General features: G+C 40.9%; 1 protein-coding gene across 10 annotated transcripts in view; it reads right to left on the bottom strand.

Moving 5' to 3' along the window:
* The window catches only part of THRB (thyroid hormone receptor beta), a 184,297-nt gene that overhangs the window by 14,422 nt on the left and 152,800 nt on the right, over window positions 1–17,075 (bottom strand). For all 10 annotated transcript variants that reach the window (XM_077302752.1, XM_077302751.1, XM_077302750.1 and 7 more), the window contains 4 exons: window positions 15,140–15,240; window positions 10,365–10,512; window positions 7,168–7,373; window positions 1,453–1,599 (listed from right to left, as the gene is read on the bottom strand). In XM_077302752.1, coding sequence (XP_077158867.1) covers window positions 1,453–1,599; window positions 7,168–7,373; window positions 10,365–10,512; window positions 15,140–15,240 — 602 coding nt within the window. The remainder of the gene's footprint in view (window positions 1–1,452; window positions 1,600–7,167; window positions 7,374–10,364; window positions 10,513–15,139; window positions 15,241–17,075) is intronic.

Genomic DNA, 17,075 nt, shown 5'->3' on the forward strand with positions numbered 1-17,075 from the left:
CAGTTCTTGATCCTTCCTTCCATATCTAGCAGCAGTGCTGCCACGCATGAAAGGATGTCTGCTCATTGCAAACAGGTGTGAGCTCTGGAAAGGAAGCAGCAATAGGCAGGGTTGCAGCCTAAGGCTGGCAACCAGTGGGAGGCTTCCTGGGGGAGGTAGCTTTGCTGGAAAAGTTATGCTGTTATCCAGGGACACAGTGACCTGGAAGTGATATAGTTGCACAGAGTTCTGGACAAAAGCGGAAGTAATGTAAAGGCATTAGTGAGGCCCAATCGCCCAATCCCACCTGCATTTCTCTCCCCTGTTCAGCAGATCTGTGGTGGACAGAGCCAGTGGGGGCAGGAGCTGGTCTCCCTTTCTGGAGAGGCCTAGGCCACTACTGCCTTTTGATATGCAAAATATACAAAATGGTGACACAGAATGTGAAGCTTAAAAACTATTCACATGTTGTGAAATACTCCAATATTCATTAAAGCCTTTCTCTTTCTCCTTCCCCTTGTTACTGGCATTAGGAGCCTGAAGGAGAAAGAAATTGGGACAGAAGTGGGGAAGACTCTTCTTCCTAACCAGTATTGGTGCCCTCTCCATCTTACAGCTGCAGCCAAAAAAGCCGTTGTCCAACAGCATTCATGGATGTTAGGATGTTTTGTACACCATAAAATCCATGTGTTCAGTGCCTTACCTAACCGTGCAATGCAGCTAGTTGTAGAAATGATGGCCACAGGCTAAGACAAATACCCGTATTAACTTATATGGGATCAGGTGATTAATTATGGGTTATTCCAGCCTAATTTTATGCTTTATTTTTAGTACAGTAATAAAGCTCTGGAAAGTGTTACTGTTTTATTTTATTCTGCTAATAAGGTACTTAGTCAACATAGAACAAGAGAAATCACATTTGCTGGTCTAGTGACTTTTGTCTATCCTAAACCTTCTTCCGCCAAAGAACTGCATATTATTTAGGATGACAATAAGCAGTAATGTAATGTCAGATCATGGTTTGGCCCGAAAGGGTGTATTTTGCAATAAGAAAAGGTTCCTTCTACCAGTGGGAAGCATCTCTGCTAACGGATCCTTAGGACTGAACCCAAGGTAAGAACATTTCTGTTCTGGGAGGCCTATGGGAGCAGATATTTAGGATCGTGTAGAGATGAGGCAAACATTGCAAAGGAGCCTGAAAGCATAATTTTGGCATAATGCATTTGCAATGCCACATGGATATTCATTCATGCTATCAATGATTCCTTTTGCTAAGAGTTCTTCCACTATGTGAGCAAGCCTTCTTACAAAGGAAAACTGCCACCGGAGAAAGATTCATCACTTAGTAGAAAAGAATAATTGGATTAAAAACAGAATTGTTTTAAATTCAAAAAGCAAATGTCACATTTTTAACACAAGCATTTATCCTGTAGGGAAAGCAAGAGAAAGTTATATAGGGAAAAAAAATCATACCTCACAGAACATAGGCAACTTTTTGGCAAAATCCACCACTCTTGTGATTGCTGGTGTGATAATTTTTGTAAACTGGCTGAAGGCTTCTAAATCTACTTTCCCACCTTCTGGGGCATTTACTATTGGTGCTTGTCCAATATCCTCCGGCTAGTGACAGAAAAGAAAAAAATGGTCAAGAAAAAAGTTATTTTGTGTTGAGATGGGATCTTCTTAAATCTTGATGTGATGCTGGCAGTTTAATTTGTTAAGGACATAATTGAAACACAGATACATACCCCCCTAACACACATGGGCATTGCTTGAGTTATATTTACTTTTATACAACCTATTAATAAGAATCAGTTGCAAACAAACTTGTATACACATAGGTGTCAGATATGACTCATTTTGTAGGCAGTTCTGTATTTTGTACATGTAACTACTTGATCGCATATGTTTACATACATTTCTAGAAGAAATTTGTCTGCCTTTATCTAAAAGCTTGTCTTCCTGGCTTCTCCTCCCCTTGATACCAAAAGACTTTTGGTATCACCTCTGTTTTGGGAATGGACTTCCTAACCTTTTCTATAGTCGTTTGTTTGTTTGTTTTGCTACTTTAGGGGTGGTATGTCAGGCTACTTCATAACTTGGCTGACTTGATGGCTAAGGAAAAGGAACAGGACAGCAAGATTCATATTTTGAGAAGTTGAGGTAAAACCTGAGAAGTTGAGGAATCCAGCTCATGGACGGTCAATTTGGCTGCATTATACTCTGAAGGTCCTGAGTTTGACAAATGACCGAGTCGGTTATGAAGAAAACGAATCCTGCTCAGTGAAAGCAACAATCCAACTTTGCAACCTCAAACACCTAGAAGATACTGTGACTGTTAACAAGAGCTGTGTATTGACAATAGTTTCAGGTAGGTAGCCGTGTTCTGAAACAGCAGAACAAAGTTTGAGTCCAGTGGCATCTTTAAGACCAACAAAGTTTTATTCAAGATGTGTATGTACACTTCTTCAGATACAATGAAATGGAAATTACCAGTCCATACATGTAGGTAGAGGGTGAGCAGTAAATTAGCATACAGCACAATGAAGATGTTTAATGGATTCAAGGACCAAAAAGAAACCACAAGCTATTTGGTGACCATTTGTTTGGGTTTAATCCCAGGAGGAAAACATAGTGAAAGAAAAATATGTCAACATTGGTGATTGATGGGCAGATATGTCCTTAATTGTAGAATTCCAAGAGTAACTAATTGAGCTAAAGATTCTGAGTCATAATTTAAAAACAGACTGCGAGAAAGAAAATGGTGAACAGATCTTATCAGAAAGGAAGTGAACTTCTAGACCTGATTTTTAATTTTTTTGGAAAATGTAAAGAATTGGAATTAGTTTTTAGAGGACTTTGGGCATGCTGTCTCCAGGGAAAATGATCAGGTAAAACTTGGTTAACATCCACATCTGAGATGCTGTTCCCACTCAAGGAAAAAAGGTGCAAACGTTCAGAGCCAAACCCTGAGGCTAATGTTTGCCAAGTAACCTCAAAATAAGTGGACACATTTGTGAAAATGATCCCTTTCTCTGTTTCCTTTGGGATTTTCTTTTTCTTGGGGTTTTCTGCAGAGGATCATTTGGGTTCAGATAAGACATGCTTGTCTTTAAAGGGTTCTCTAGACTGAAGTCAGGATCCCCACAGCCACACATCACATGCGGGAAATGGCTTTTAAAAAATAAAAGAATACCTGTTTAAGCTTGGGCTGCTGCTATGGGAGTAGGGGAGGAAATGCTCCTGACCTCCCTACTGAGCCCAAAACAGCACCGTGAGGAATTATTTCCTGATTTTTGCTGCTCTACATGGAGTATTCTGTGCAAATGGAACTGCAAAACTGGGGAAATTCTCCTCGCATTGTTTGTGGCCAGGAAAACAGTTGGGAGGTAAGCAAGAGACCTTCCCTCCCCTGAAGCAGAGTTCCAAGCCCAAATGGGTTCTCAATTATATTTTAAATGCCATTCCCCATCAGCAGCTGTGTGGATGCACAGAACCTAGAGCCAAGTCTTTAAAAGCATAGTTTGGCCCTTAGTCAGGTAGTTACAGATTTCCCTTGAAATGTGGAAGGCTTAACTTTTAACCTGTATCCATAATGCTGTATGGGTAGATGTGATAGAGTTATATTTCATTGCTATTTGTTTGTTTGTTTATTTGGATTCATTTGTCTTTATTTGCATATTATTTTAATACAGTATTTTGCTTAGTCATTTTATTTACCTATAATCCATAAAGGTAAAGGTATCCCCTGTGCAAACACCGAGTCATGTCTGACCCTTGGGGTGGCAGACTCAATACAGGGTGGTTTGCCATTTCCTTCCCCAGTCATTACTATTTTACCCCCCCCCCCCAGCAAGCTGGGTACTCATTTTACCGACCTCGGAAGGATGGAAGGCTGAGTCAACCTTGAGCTGGCTGCTGGGATCGAATTCCCAGCCTAATAGTCAGAGCTTCAGACAGCATGTTGACTGCCTTACCACCCTGCGCCACAAGAGGCTGTAATCTATAGTAAACCATAATAGATCCAGTATATCTATTTGTCAATGTGGTAAAACTGTGGATGATTAAATCCAAAGACTGGATCCACGCATTGGGGTTAAATCCCCCCTCAAAAAATAGTAGCTGCATCTGTAGCTTTTAGCTACACCCTTCTGCCCCCTGCATGTCCTCTGATGCATGGAAGCATCTTAGGGCATCAGCTTCTTTGAAGAAGGGCATTTGGCTGTTCTGGTTCATTAAGAATTCAGGTTAACATCTATAGTAAGGCAAGAAACCAATGTCCCTATTGGGTCCTGGGGATTCCATTGTTTTGAGTGTTGTAATAACTTGCATTCCAGCAATTTCCCTTTCCATTCTGTTTTTGAAGTTCCTTTGTAATAAACAGCTACTCTGAGGTCATCTACTGAATGTCTTGGAAGGTTGGAGTGTTCCCCCACAGGTTTAACAGTCTTGTGGTCCCTGATGTCAGAGTTGATTATCCAGTCACCCATTATTCTCTTAATGGAGACATATTTATTGAACCAAAGATGTTTCTCAAGCAATTCAATTTCTGACCAATCAATCAATATTTATTTTGCCATCAAAGACCAATAAAATACAAGAGACAAAATAGCAGTAAGACAATTAAAATATATAAACTAAATACAAATTAAGAAATATACCATAAAAGCTACTAGCTTAAAAGCATAAACAGTTCTACAAACCTATCAGTATACTTGGAATGGCTATACGTTAGTGAACCAATGTTTCCTAATTCTGGAAGCCAACCAAGCAAATCTTGCTATTTTGTTAGTTAGAAGACTGTTTGAATATGATAAAAACAGTTGCAGGAGATGTTTTCTTATGCTGTGGGTCACCCGTTATTCTCTTAATGGAGACATATTTATTGAACCCAAGATGTTTCTCAAGCAATTCAATTTCAAATGAACACAAACAAATCCAAATTGCTGGGTTTTCCCATTTATCTCTGGTATCTGTTAATCATTTTCATTTGCTGTATGTTAATTTAACCTCGCACTTGCCTACAAGTATGAACTGATTACGTCCATTTCATCATATTGTATCTGAGGTATGCACATATTGTATCATGTGCATGCACATGAAAACTCATGAATAAAAAAAAATTGTTGGTCTTAAAGGTGCCACTGGACTCTAAATTTGGTCTGCTGCTTCAGACTAGCACAGCTACCCACTTGAATCTTGCTGCCATGTAATTTGCATGACTCACTCAGGTCTGGTTGCTTGCTGACATTCAACAGCAGCCACCTCCCAAAAGTTGGTCTGGTAGATTATAGTTTTAATTAGTATCTGCTAGTCCCAAGTTCAAATTCCCACTTTACTGTGGAAGCTCATTGGGTGATCTTGGGCCAGCCACACACTCAACCTAATCTATTTCATAGAACTGCTGTGAATAAAATGGAGTGTGTGTGCATGGGGAGTCAACTGCTTTGGGTCCTTGTTGTGGAGAAAGGCAGGGTATATTACTGAAGATGCATGACAGATAAAGGTACATTGGGTGATTGGTGGGACAGAGAAAAGACAGAAAGTTGCGGAGAGGGAAGTTGTCAGGAGGAGGGGAAAAGGAAATAGTGTGTAGAAAATGAGGTGGCCCATGCAAGTCCTTGTGAGTTCCCTGCTTGTTACAGCTGCAGAGACTTAAATCTAGAGACTAGATTCATATACACACCGAAAGTATTTTTATACATATCTAGTAGACTCTCCAGATTTTCAGAAAAAAAGAAAAATTGTAAAATGGATGGTTTAAATCTTTCCAAATAGAAATGATGTTGGTGCTGTTAAAGAGGGCAATACATCAGTTTATCACTTTCTTCAGCCCAGCTGGATGCAAATACAGCCAGGTCAGAAATTCATTACACTGACATCTTTGAACAAATCAACCATTGGTAATACTGCAGGTGGGGGAACTGGTGGTACTGCAGGTGGGGGCACCGGCCAGTGAGTGAACATAGATGTTATGGGGAGAACAAAAATGATGGGGTTTCTCCCTCTAAGTCTTGTGGATCCCCTGCTTCTACTGCTATAATTTGTTCATGAATGGATCTGTGCTTTCCATCTAATAATTGTTATCTCTGTTTTATACAAGCTCTTTACTATCTACCATTGAATTAATACTTTAATGCGATGGATAATAAATTGATAGTACTTTAGACCAGTGGTCCCCAACCTTTTTATCACCAGGGACCACTCAACGCTTGACAATTTTACTGAGGCCCGGTGGGGGAGGGGATAGTTTACTCCTCTGCTCTCAACCACTGCCCTAACGCTCTCTGACGACTATGGTAATGTTTAAACATCCCTTCAAAATAAGATACAGACACGCCACAACAATGAACATAAGGAACATTTTATTTTCATGGAAATTTTAACTCATGACAATGACAAATCAATGGGAACCCTGAGCTTGTTTCTCGGCAACGAGATAGTCCCATCTGGGAGTGATGGGAGACAATGACACCCGAAGTGTGTTGTAAAGGGCCGGGAGGGGGGGAGAAGGCGTCCTTCGCGGCCCACCTTCAATTAGTTGATGGACCACATCTGGTCCGTGGCCCACAGGTTGGGGATCACTACTTTAGACCATGAAAGTATCTGGACAGGATGAGGGGGGGGATACTGTATAGCAATTTTGTGACCACTATTAAGTTATAAAAGCAAATAGCCATTTGAGAAGACAAGGATTGTTTTATACCTGATAGCCAGGAGCTGATCCCCATGCAAATGGTGACATATGTACAACAAGGCTATACTACCTACTGTTTACAGCTCTCCAAACATGCAGAAAAATCTAAAATTCTTTTCAGAGTATGCAAAAGACTGAAAAATCCCTAACTGGAGTTCTGCTGGCATTTTTGGTTGCCATAGAGACCAAAATGCATAGTGTGAGACACTCATTTGGAGATCTGGTGCATAACTGTGGACAGGGCCTGGACAAGGAGGAGATGATGAAGATTAAGGTGGCTGTGGGAAGCAACTATGATTGGTTAAAGGAGAAACCACAAAAGTAGGGGAAAGGCAACAGGGAAATGAGAGAGACAGGCCATCTGCAGAGTTCTTGTACTCCACTCCACCAACCTAATGCCCGTTGTATTACTGAATGCAATGGGCTCTGTCCCTAGTATGTAAATAAATGAACAATGACCTAGGAACACTCTGCATTGTTATGGTTCCTACCAGAAATTTCCTTTTTTGTTTCCAATGGCTTCCTTGTGCATTGGTAGCCACATGTGCTTCTGTAACAATTTTGATAAGCTCCCATTCTTCATCTGTTGGCTCAGGTTTTACCCCAATTGTTTTCTGCAGCTCTTCCCGGCGTCTCTTCTCTCGATTCTCCTCTATCAGTTTCCTTTTTGCTAATCGCTTGCTGTCATCCAACACCACTAAGAAGGAAAGGACATTTTAAAGAAAAACAGATTGGCAGACACTTCCTGTAACTATGTAATCTGTTTTTGGGGATTAGGGTCATCTATTTTGGTAGTGAAAAAGAAGTACTGGTCTAACCAGTACAAAATGCCTACTAGTGCTGAACCATGCACACTTCCTTTAGAAACAACAAATGTTTGGGATCAATATGGCAAAACTTTCCAAAGCTGTGATTTCAGTCCCTGTTACTAGTGGACACAAGAAGTTTAGCATGTTCATCTCTCTTTACAGTAATACTATGCAAGAAAATTAAACCCCATGGAAATAGAAAAATCACACATGAAAACCTAGAAAACAGAACTAATGTTTAGAATGAGAAACTCATCACAATTATACTAACTGGGTCAATGAATCATAAAACAAAAGTACAGGGTAAATGAAGAATAGCACCTAGTTGAAGGTAACCAATGGATTTTCAAAGACAGTGTTAGCTACTTGACAAGTTATTAATTTATTTCAAAGAAAATACAGTAAGGCAATATAACTCTCCCATCCAAATAACATTTTCCACAAATTTTGACCTTGATTTTTGATCAAGTGAAGATATTATGAAATTAGTCCTAGTTTAAGAGCCCTAGAAAGAGGTTCAATGCTCTCTCCCCTTTACTCATCCAAGCAGATTTCTTAGCTCAAGAATTAAGTTCCTCATAACTAATGGGAACAATAGTGTAATTGTCAGTTTTCTTTTATTAATTGCCACTTGCGTTTTCCGGAGCTATGTTTAGGAGGAAAAGAAGTTTGGGCTGGCATGATCTTCTTGTTAGCACATTAAGTCCCAAATGATGGTCAGTTTTATAAGGACAATAAAAGTCTGCAAGTGCTTGGGGAATTTTGGGGGGAATTTTTTTAACAGCTAATTTTGATCACCCCTAACATAGATGGGGTTAGAACTTATCACATAATATTGGGATATCACTTCACAAAATCCCACTAATGCAACTACTATATATATAATTAAGACAATGTACAAAGAACAAGGTATTTTTCAGCTTGGATTCAAAGAATTCCACAACCAGCTTAAAATCTTTGAAGCAGCTTTGCTTTGTGTTTGCTGAAGGACAGGCTTGGGGTAGAAGGTTATCAGTGATTTCACTGGCTATCCCAGTACTCTTGGCCCAGTCAAATGTAATTCTTTGGATTCAAGCCTTTATTTTAAAACTTTTAACAGGATTATTCTTTTGAACCCCCCCTCATGACTCTAGTCACTGGTATTATTAATTTATGGCTCTAGTCACTGGTATTATTAATTTATGGGTGTGTTTTTTCATTTTAAGAAAGCAGTAGCAGTATAGCAAAACAGTATAGCAATTCCCCTGAGCAAGTAGGGTAATGCAGATTCTCCAAGGGTTAATCTTGCAGCCGTATGCTCTGGTTCTTTAGAAGTGCTCATTTTTGGTATGGCTAAAAATAAAACAAACAACTGCAGAATGACTCATACGACAACAGCGTCCAACTTCCCATTCTGCCATAATAATTTTCTCCCTGCAAGACACAGTTCCAAATGCACCCTCTCCTGTGATAAAATTTTTTGTTATCTTAATATCATATAAAATGACTGGGGTCAGTCTAGTCCTGTCCACCCCCCACCCGCCAGTAAAGAAACATTTAAAGCTTTATGAAAAAGAGTAGCTGAGCATAAGAAGAGGTTGCACTTACCTGCAACCATTGTTCATCACATGGTCTTCTGTGCAGAGACTGCAACTTCTAGGTTCTAGAGTGACCCCTTGCTCTTTTATCTCTAGAGGACCCAAAGGATCACATGATATTTGTGGGCAAGCACTCCTTCCTTCAGTTCCCTTTGCCACTATGAGGAGGCCCCTTCAAATTTGGCCATCCACCACAAAGAAAGGAGGGAGCATGTGTGCCTTCATATAAGGACAGCTGATGAACAATGGTTATAGGTAAGTTTTCATTGTTGCGGCTTCTGGGTAGTCCTACATGGGAGAATTGCACGCTCATCTCCAAGGGAGGAAAGTGTGGGCTGATCAATGGAAAATCACTTATAGCACAGCTTTCCCCTCTGGAGCTTCACTTCTGGAATCCATATCCATTGAGTAGCATTTGATGAGCTTAGAGGGAGTGGACCAAGTTGCTGCCTTGCACATATCCTCCAGTGTGATTCTAGCATGGAATGCTGCTGAAGATGCCTGAGTCTTTATTGAGTGAATTTTCAGGTACACAAGACAAAATATCTTAGCTTCATCATAAGCTGTTTGGATTGCAGAGAACACCCAGTGGAAGAGTGACTGTGCTGATACAACTCTCCCTTTATTTGCCCCTTTGAAACACACAAATAAGTTTCTATCCTTCCTGAATTCTTGTGTTCTTTCTAAATAAAAATGGGGTGCTCTTCACACATCTAGTGCATGTAGTGTTTGTGATGACATCAAGGACAGGATGAATACTGGAAGAGTATGGCCTTGGTTGAGGTAGAATTGTGATACCATCTTAAGGAGAAACTCTACATGAGGCCTGAATACTATCTTGTCTAGGTAGAATCTCATAAAAGGAGGGTCACTCGTAGTTTGCTTACAATTCTGGCATTGGTATTTGCCATCAAAAAGGCAGTTTCATAAGAGACAAAGGACAAGTCAGCACTGGCCACGGGTTCAAAGGGTTTATACATCAATTTTGAAAAAGATTAGGAACAAACTCCTTTGAGGAACAGGGGATACAGTAGGTGGGAACATATTGGGGAAATGGACCTCTATAGACAGAGGGGAGTGCTTCAGAGCCTAGATGTTTCTTTCTAAAAAGCCTTGAAGCTCTTCTCCATGACTAGCCTGCAATTATACAGTCCTCATGCAGGACTGCACAGAAGCCATGATGAGCAACAAAATAATTTTTGATCATTAGGTAATGTAAAAATGAAAACAGTGATAACTACATTGTACTGAAATAAATACACCCAATGAAAAGGCACATAGCAAAATATTTTTTTAACTTACAATCTGTTGCCATGCCAACATAGATGCATTTCTTGAAGCGACATTCCTGGCACTGATTTCTTGTGACTTTGTCTATTATACATTTTCCTTCATATTTACAAGAGTAAGTTGGGTGAAGATTTTTCTGAATAGTTCTTCGAAAAAATCCCTAAGCAGAAAAAGAGAGATTGCAAACCATCAAACATTTTTCTGGCTATTGGACAGTGTAATTTAATATTTATAGATATTTGCAAATGTATAATACAGTTCTAGCATAATATTTTGCCTATGCTCTCTCAATTTTAAGGAGTTAAACTAGAAATTAACACAAGTCAAATCCATATACCCAGAAATTTTGGTTTTTGGTTTTGTATTACAACATTTACAATAAAATGCTAACTCATCTTCAGCGTAGAGAATAGCTTCAGATGTCCTGCACTATCAGGCTGGAGGAATTCATGGCAAAATTAAATTTTGGATGAGTTTCAAGGTGAAATTCTGATTGCATTGAACCAGGGAACAAGTAATAAACATGGCTGTACTTCTGGAATCGTTTGGATCTCAAACATATTTAATTTTACAGAAGACTTATATAATAACCTTTGGCAACTAGCATTAAAACATCTTGTTGTACATAGGCTTAATTAACAAACCCAGTGATGTTTATCATTGGGTAACACGAGGCTAGTTTGTCATTAATGAGGAAGGGAGTTTAGTTTCTATTTCAAAAACAGATAAATATAAGGAATTTTGACAATATCCCTGAAATACATAGTTTTGTTAAATATGACAGAGATCAGTTCTTTTTTTCATGTCTACTCTGGCCTTGACTTGGTGGAATGAGCTCCTGGAAGAGTTGCAGGTCCTTCAGGAACGTTCTCAGTTCTCCCTAAAGTAACGTTCTCCCTAAAGTAACCCACCCTTAAGCAAACCATCTAAAGTAAACCTTTCTCTGGGTGGGAGATGGGAAGGCAGAAGAAAAGATCTCAGCCATGGCAGATCTTATCCATTTGGTGCCTCTTAATAATTGTGAAACAGCCTTGGGGGACGAATGGTCTGGTCACTCCAAAGCCAATCAGGGTGAAGCCAGTTGCACCCTGATTGGCCCTGCCCCTACAGCTCCTGCCCTCCCTGTCTGAGTTGGAATAGGGTCATTCAGGGTGCAGCCACCTGCACCCTGATTGGCCCTGTCCCTACAGCTCCCGCGCTCCCTCACCAAGCTCTCACCCCTTGCCTCACAGACATGCCTGGCTGTTAGAGCCAGGCACATCTGTGATTCTCCCTCTCCACTTGCAGGGCCCCAGGTAAGAGGCCCAGTGGTGAGAGGGGGGAGAGGGAGCGCTTCCCAAAGGCCTGGAAAGCACACCAGGGGCCTCCCAGAGTGCTTCCCAGCAGCCTGGAAAGATGCTGGGAAGCTCACGGGGAGGACCCTTTCAAAGCCTGTTCTCATGAACGGGCTTTGAAGCTAGTAAGATATAATTTTAATTGTTTTTACTGTTTTATTATGACTGTAATTTTAACCACCCCAAGTCAGTAACCCTAAAATAAATAAATAAAAAACAAAATACATGAAAGAAATAATGGCTAAAAAAAACCCCAACATCTTAGGTTGGACATTAAGAATTTCCTATTTTAAAATGTTGGGAAACTGATATACTTCGTTGGAATCTCACTCACTGCAGGTTAATTAGATTTTCAAACATAAACTTTAAATGGAATCCGTCCTTCAATTGCTAATTGAACAGACCTCTTGAGAGGCTTTCCACCCACATAATTAAGTGATTTCAATGGGTGAAGGTGATGGTGTCCTTTGACAATGACAGCATAAGATGGGATGGCTATGGCCAGCTCAAGAACACAGCAGCCCCCTTACAACTATATTTCTTTTGGATGGTATGAATGAAGACAGCTATTTTCACAGAAAGCAGCAGGCTGGTTGGGAAACTCTCTCCCCACCCAGTTGAGCTCTGAACAAATCAGCAGCAGAAACTGGCTGTAGAAAGCATTGCATGAGGGATCTCAGGCTCAACAGAACTTATTTATATTTCAGCTTCTATACCGCCACTCCCAAATGGCTCATGGCAGTTCACAAAAGAAAATCTTTCCACAATAAAATCCCCATAAAACGGTCATTAAGACTCCAGTCATAACTCCCCCCCCCAATAACAACCACCCTCCTGGTGGCGACAACACTCTCTTACCCCCCTGGCTCACAGACCTTCTGATGCAAGAGTCTCAGGGAGCCATGATCTCACACATTAATGAGGGGCCCAGATCTTCCTTGTCCTGGCCTCAACCTAAAACCTGGTAGAAAAGCTCTGTTTTGCAGGCCCTGCAGAATTGAGAAAGTTCTGACAGGGCCTGCAGCACTCCTGGGAGCTCATTTCACCAGGTAGGGGCCAGGACCAAAAAGGGTGTGGCCCTGGTTGAGGCCAGGTGAACCTCCCTTGGGCCAAAAATCTAAAACAGATTCATACATGCAGAGTGAAGAACCCTGCAAGGGCATAACAAGATAGGAGGGGCCCAAACCATGGATGGCCTTAAAGGTTAATACCAGAACCTTCAACTTGATCCAGGCTGCAATCGGTAACCAATGCAGCTGCCTCAGCACACACTGGATGTGGGCCCTCAAAGATGTACCAGTGAGGACTCTAGCAGCAGCATTTTGCACCAGTTGCAATTTCTGGGTCAAGGACAAGAGCAAGCCCGCCTAGAGTGAGTCACTGACCCCAGCAACTTGTCCACTTCTCACTGAGAACCACCTGAAGCCATCAAACATACCCCCTCTAGATGGCCAACAGTCCTCCAGTTCTCTTTCTGTATGAATCATGGTCACGGTGGAGCAACAAGAGTTTATCTGCAAAAAGATCACTAGTGCCTCATAGCCAAGTTCCAATTGACTAGAATTTTGGCACCCATCCTCAAGATTTGTAAGAGACCGAACTACCCCAAATAATTGGGCCAGACGAGAGCTTGCAGATACAACAGAGGCAGCATAAAATTCACATTTAGCTACCTTCAACGCCATCTCAGACACTTTCATAAGTGTACAATAAGATGATCTTGCCCCCTTATTGCGAGACTTCCTCCACACTCACTCTAGTAGTCTCATAGCCCTTTCCCTCTCCCACAGCTCCACTGTATAACACAGAACTAGTTTGAGGCGAGGTCAGAGAGGATGTCTAGAAGCAATCTCATCAATAGTGGCTGCCAGGCAGGACTGCCAGTCCTCCATCAGTGCCTCCAATGAGTTGCCAGGAGGCATTAGGTCTTCGAGAGCATTCAGGAATCCAATCAGGTCCATAAGTCTCCATAGGCGGGCTTAAATATGCCCGCTGCCCAAGCAGAGAGGGGGTGGTATACTCAGTCAGGCCTTCAGGGTGTAGTGGTCTGACCATGGGATGACATCAGTTGCCACCAGATCCACCTCTACCCCAGCACCAAAAATCAAGTTGAGGGTGTGGCCAGCCCGATGGGTGGGGCCAGTAAGAAATTGGGAGAACCCTAGAGTTGCCACAGCTGACACCAGGTCCAAACCAGACCTAGGGGATGGTGAATCAGCATGGACATTGAAGTTCCCCAAGATTATCAGTCTTAGGTACTGCAATGCCCAAAGAGTCACTGCTTCCAGGAGGCTCGAAAGGGAAGCCGGAGGCGCATCAGGCGGTTGGCACACCAATCAGATGACCAAGTTCTCCACTGATCCCCAGTCTATGGCAACACACTCCACAACATCTCTGCATTCCCAAAGAACTATGTCTATGTGCAGGGCCAAACCAATTTTTGATTCACTTGGTTGATATATATAAATTATAATGGCAGATAAAGAACCCAAGCCAACTTTTGCTGGCCTGTAACTTCTTTCTTTCCCACGACAGCAGTTCTGTCGTCACAGAGATTTAACCTTCTATCTATGTCATCACGGTTTTCATTCTTCACACAGAAAATAGTATTTTTTAATACTTTGGATTGCATGCTAAAACTGCATTCATTAGAGCTTGTGTGAGATAAGTTTCCAAACGTTGACTTTTCAATGGAAATTAGCATCTATACACGAGAAACAGCAAGGACTGCCTTGTTGCAGAGGCAAGGGGAGGGATGAGAGCTTTGCTGTTACTTGTTCTATAAAGAAGTTGGCTTTGAGTGCAGGAGAAGAGGACCAATAATCTTTCAAAGTTTTTTCCTTTCAATAACTGCTTAAAATAATAGCTGGCTAAGTGCTGTTATCTTTTGACGGGGTGGGGGGGGAGCCTGTAAAATGAACAAAACATTCATAATAGAATCTAATTTAATTACAGGAAATTTCCACTAGGTGTTTATGACAGTCATGCAAATATATTTTGGAAATAACCCAGCAGCTGGATATCACATAAAAATACAAGCTGGTTAGGAAGGAACATAAAGTCATTAATGTAAAAAGGAGTAGGGGCAAAATGCCATTCCAGTCAACAGAATGAAAATTCTGTGAATTGTACACGTCAGTAACTGCAAAGAAATGGAAAAACTGATGTTGTTTTACACTTTGTACCAACAGTTTCAAATAAATATAGAAATTTTTTTAAAACTCGCAAAAGTCTTACTGAAGTAGGGAAAAGTGCCTTTGAAGGTTTTTCTAGTTCATCTGAAAAAAAATTAACCTGCATTAAACACTAACATCAGTGGTATTCATTTTTATCAGTGACAGTTAATCTTATCCGGTTCAGTTCTAACCAGCATGCAAATGATGGTCCAGCGGCTGAAGAACAAACTGGCTTATCACCACCCACTCCCCTCCTCTCTCTCTGGCCATTATTTACCTTGCAACCTTCGCAAGTGATGCAGCGATAGTGATACCCCGTGGCTTTGTCACCACACACAACACATAGTTCGTCCTTGTCTAAGTAACTGGGTATGTACCCTGTAAAGCAAAAGACAGACTGTGATTGTTAAGAAACAGGTCAAACCAGAAAAAGCCCGCAGAGATATTTACTGGATTGCTAACTCATTGACCTATCAGCTCAGTCAAGATGGCTGATGATCTAAAATGCCAACAAGAAAGACGACGTGGGGATCTGGCAAAATCATTAGAGAAGAACATTAATTAGCAGGAAGGGAGAAAGGCAATAATACAACCACAATGAAGAACTGAAAATCCTGATCATTTCCAGGGGGAGATATAAGTATATTCATGTTGAAACCAATGAGATTTCAGTGTGCTTAACTGTTCATTCCCGGGCTTTCTCTTTTTTGTGCCCACTTTGTGAAGTCAGGAAGGCTCCCTTACTTTTATTGTTCTGTAGAATGTGATTTACTCAGGAGAGCATTTCAATAAATGGTATAGGGTTATCAGTTCAATGCCCATGAGAAGTTAAGAATATATATTCTAAGCGTGTATGTACATGCATGCGCCCACGTGTACACACACACAACTGAAATATATTATACTGATCCCCCATTGTTCTAATTTTCTTTGTCCATATCATACTGGCCTTTTTGCCCTTTTTAAAATATGCTCTAAGCCTTGGGGAGGTATGAAGACAGGGTATAGCCCAATCTTGTCAGATCTCAAAAGTTAAGCAGGATCAGTACTTGGATGGGAGACCATCAAAGAAGACTCTGTGGAAGAAACCAATGGTCAAATCTCCTCTGCTTCTCACTTGCCTTGAAAGCCCGATTCAGCATGAATAGGTGCAACTTTACGGCACTTTCCTACATACATAATCTGCCTTGAAACTCCATGAGAAGGGTGGACTATAAATGAAGCAAGTAAGTAACTGAGCTCTGTCTCAATCATGCCCATATGTTAGAAGCAAAGCCATAATATATCAGACACAGGAATAAGAAAGACACTGTATTAACTCTTTTAAACTTGAGTGGTAATGACTAAGCTGAGAACAACTTGCAACCAGTTATGTTGGCAAGGTAGACTTCCCACTCAGACTCTGCAGAGAAGATAAGTTTCTATCTCTAAGGCATCACTAGCACAACTAGAGTCACCCAGGATAGAAAAAAAGAGTATTTGGTTACCCGGAGACATATTGAAATCATTGGGTTGAATGGCTTCTTTTCTAGACTTCCAAAAGGGTTGGCTAAAATTGAGACCGTGAAAAGGGTCTGGAAAACAGTGGCTGTCCACAGTGACATACAGGAGATCCAAGGCACTACAGACTAATCAGTTTAAATTTGACAGCATACAAATACAAAAATAGCCAATCTACTCCTACAATGTTAAACCTTGAAGAGAAAAGACTAACAACAGATATACCATACCTAAATTTTAATATAGCTTGACACTACATGGCTTCACAGGGATGATTGCCCTTAGTGCAAACTAGCTACAGATCAAAGCTCACGTAACAGATTGGCAGTTATTAAAATAAAGCTATAGGATCTTAATGTTGATATTTAAGCACAGAGGCTAATTACAGCACTAAATGACAAGTTACAGCAACTGTATGTTTTTTTTTTAAATCAACCAACCAAAGAAATGTGGTGTCCATTTTGTCACAAAATCAAGTGCGAAACACCTGGGAATGGATTTCCTAAATTCAGATCAAGCTCAGGATGCATAGGACACAGAGAAATTATTTTAGTTATCCTTACATACTGTTTACCATACTTTAAGCTCCTCCCCCACTTTTTGGGGGGTGCAATAAATTTTGGTCCTTTTACCCAGAGGGCCATTTGAGTTCAACAAAATTCAGCAGCGGAAATCCCCTAACCTTTCCCTCACATCATGACCCAGATCCAAAC

This window comes from Paroedura picta, chromosome 11, assembly GCF_049243985.1.
Source record: "Paroedura picta isolate Pp20150507F chromosome 11, Ppicta_v3.0, whole genome shotgun sequence".
NCBI lineage: Eukaryota > Metazoa > Chordata > Lepidosauria > Squamata > Gekkonidae > Paroedura > Paroedura picta.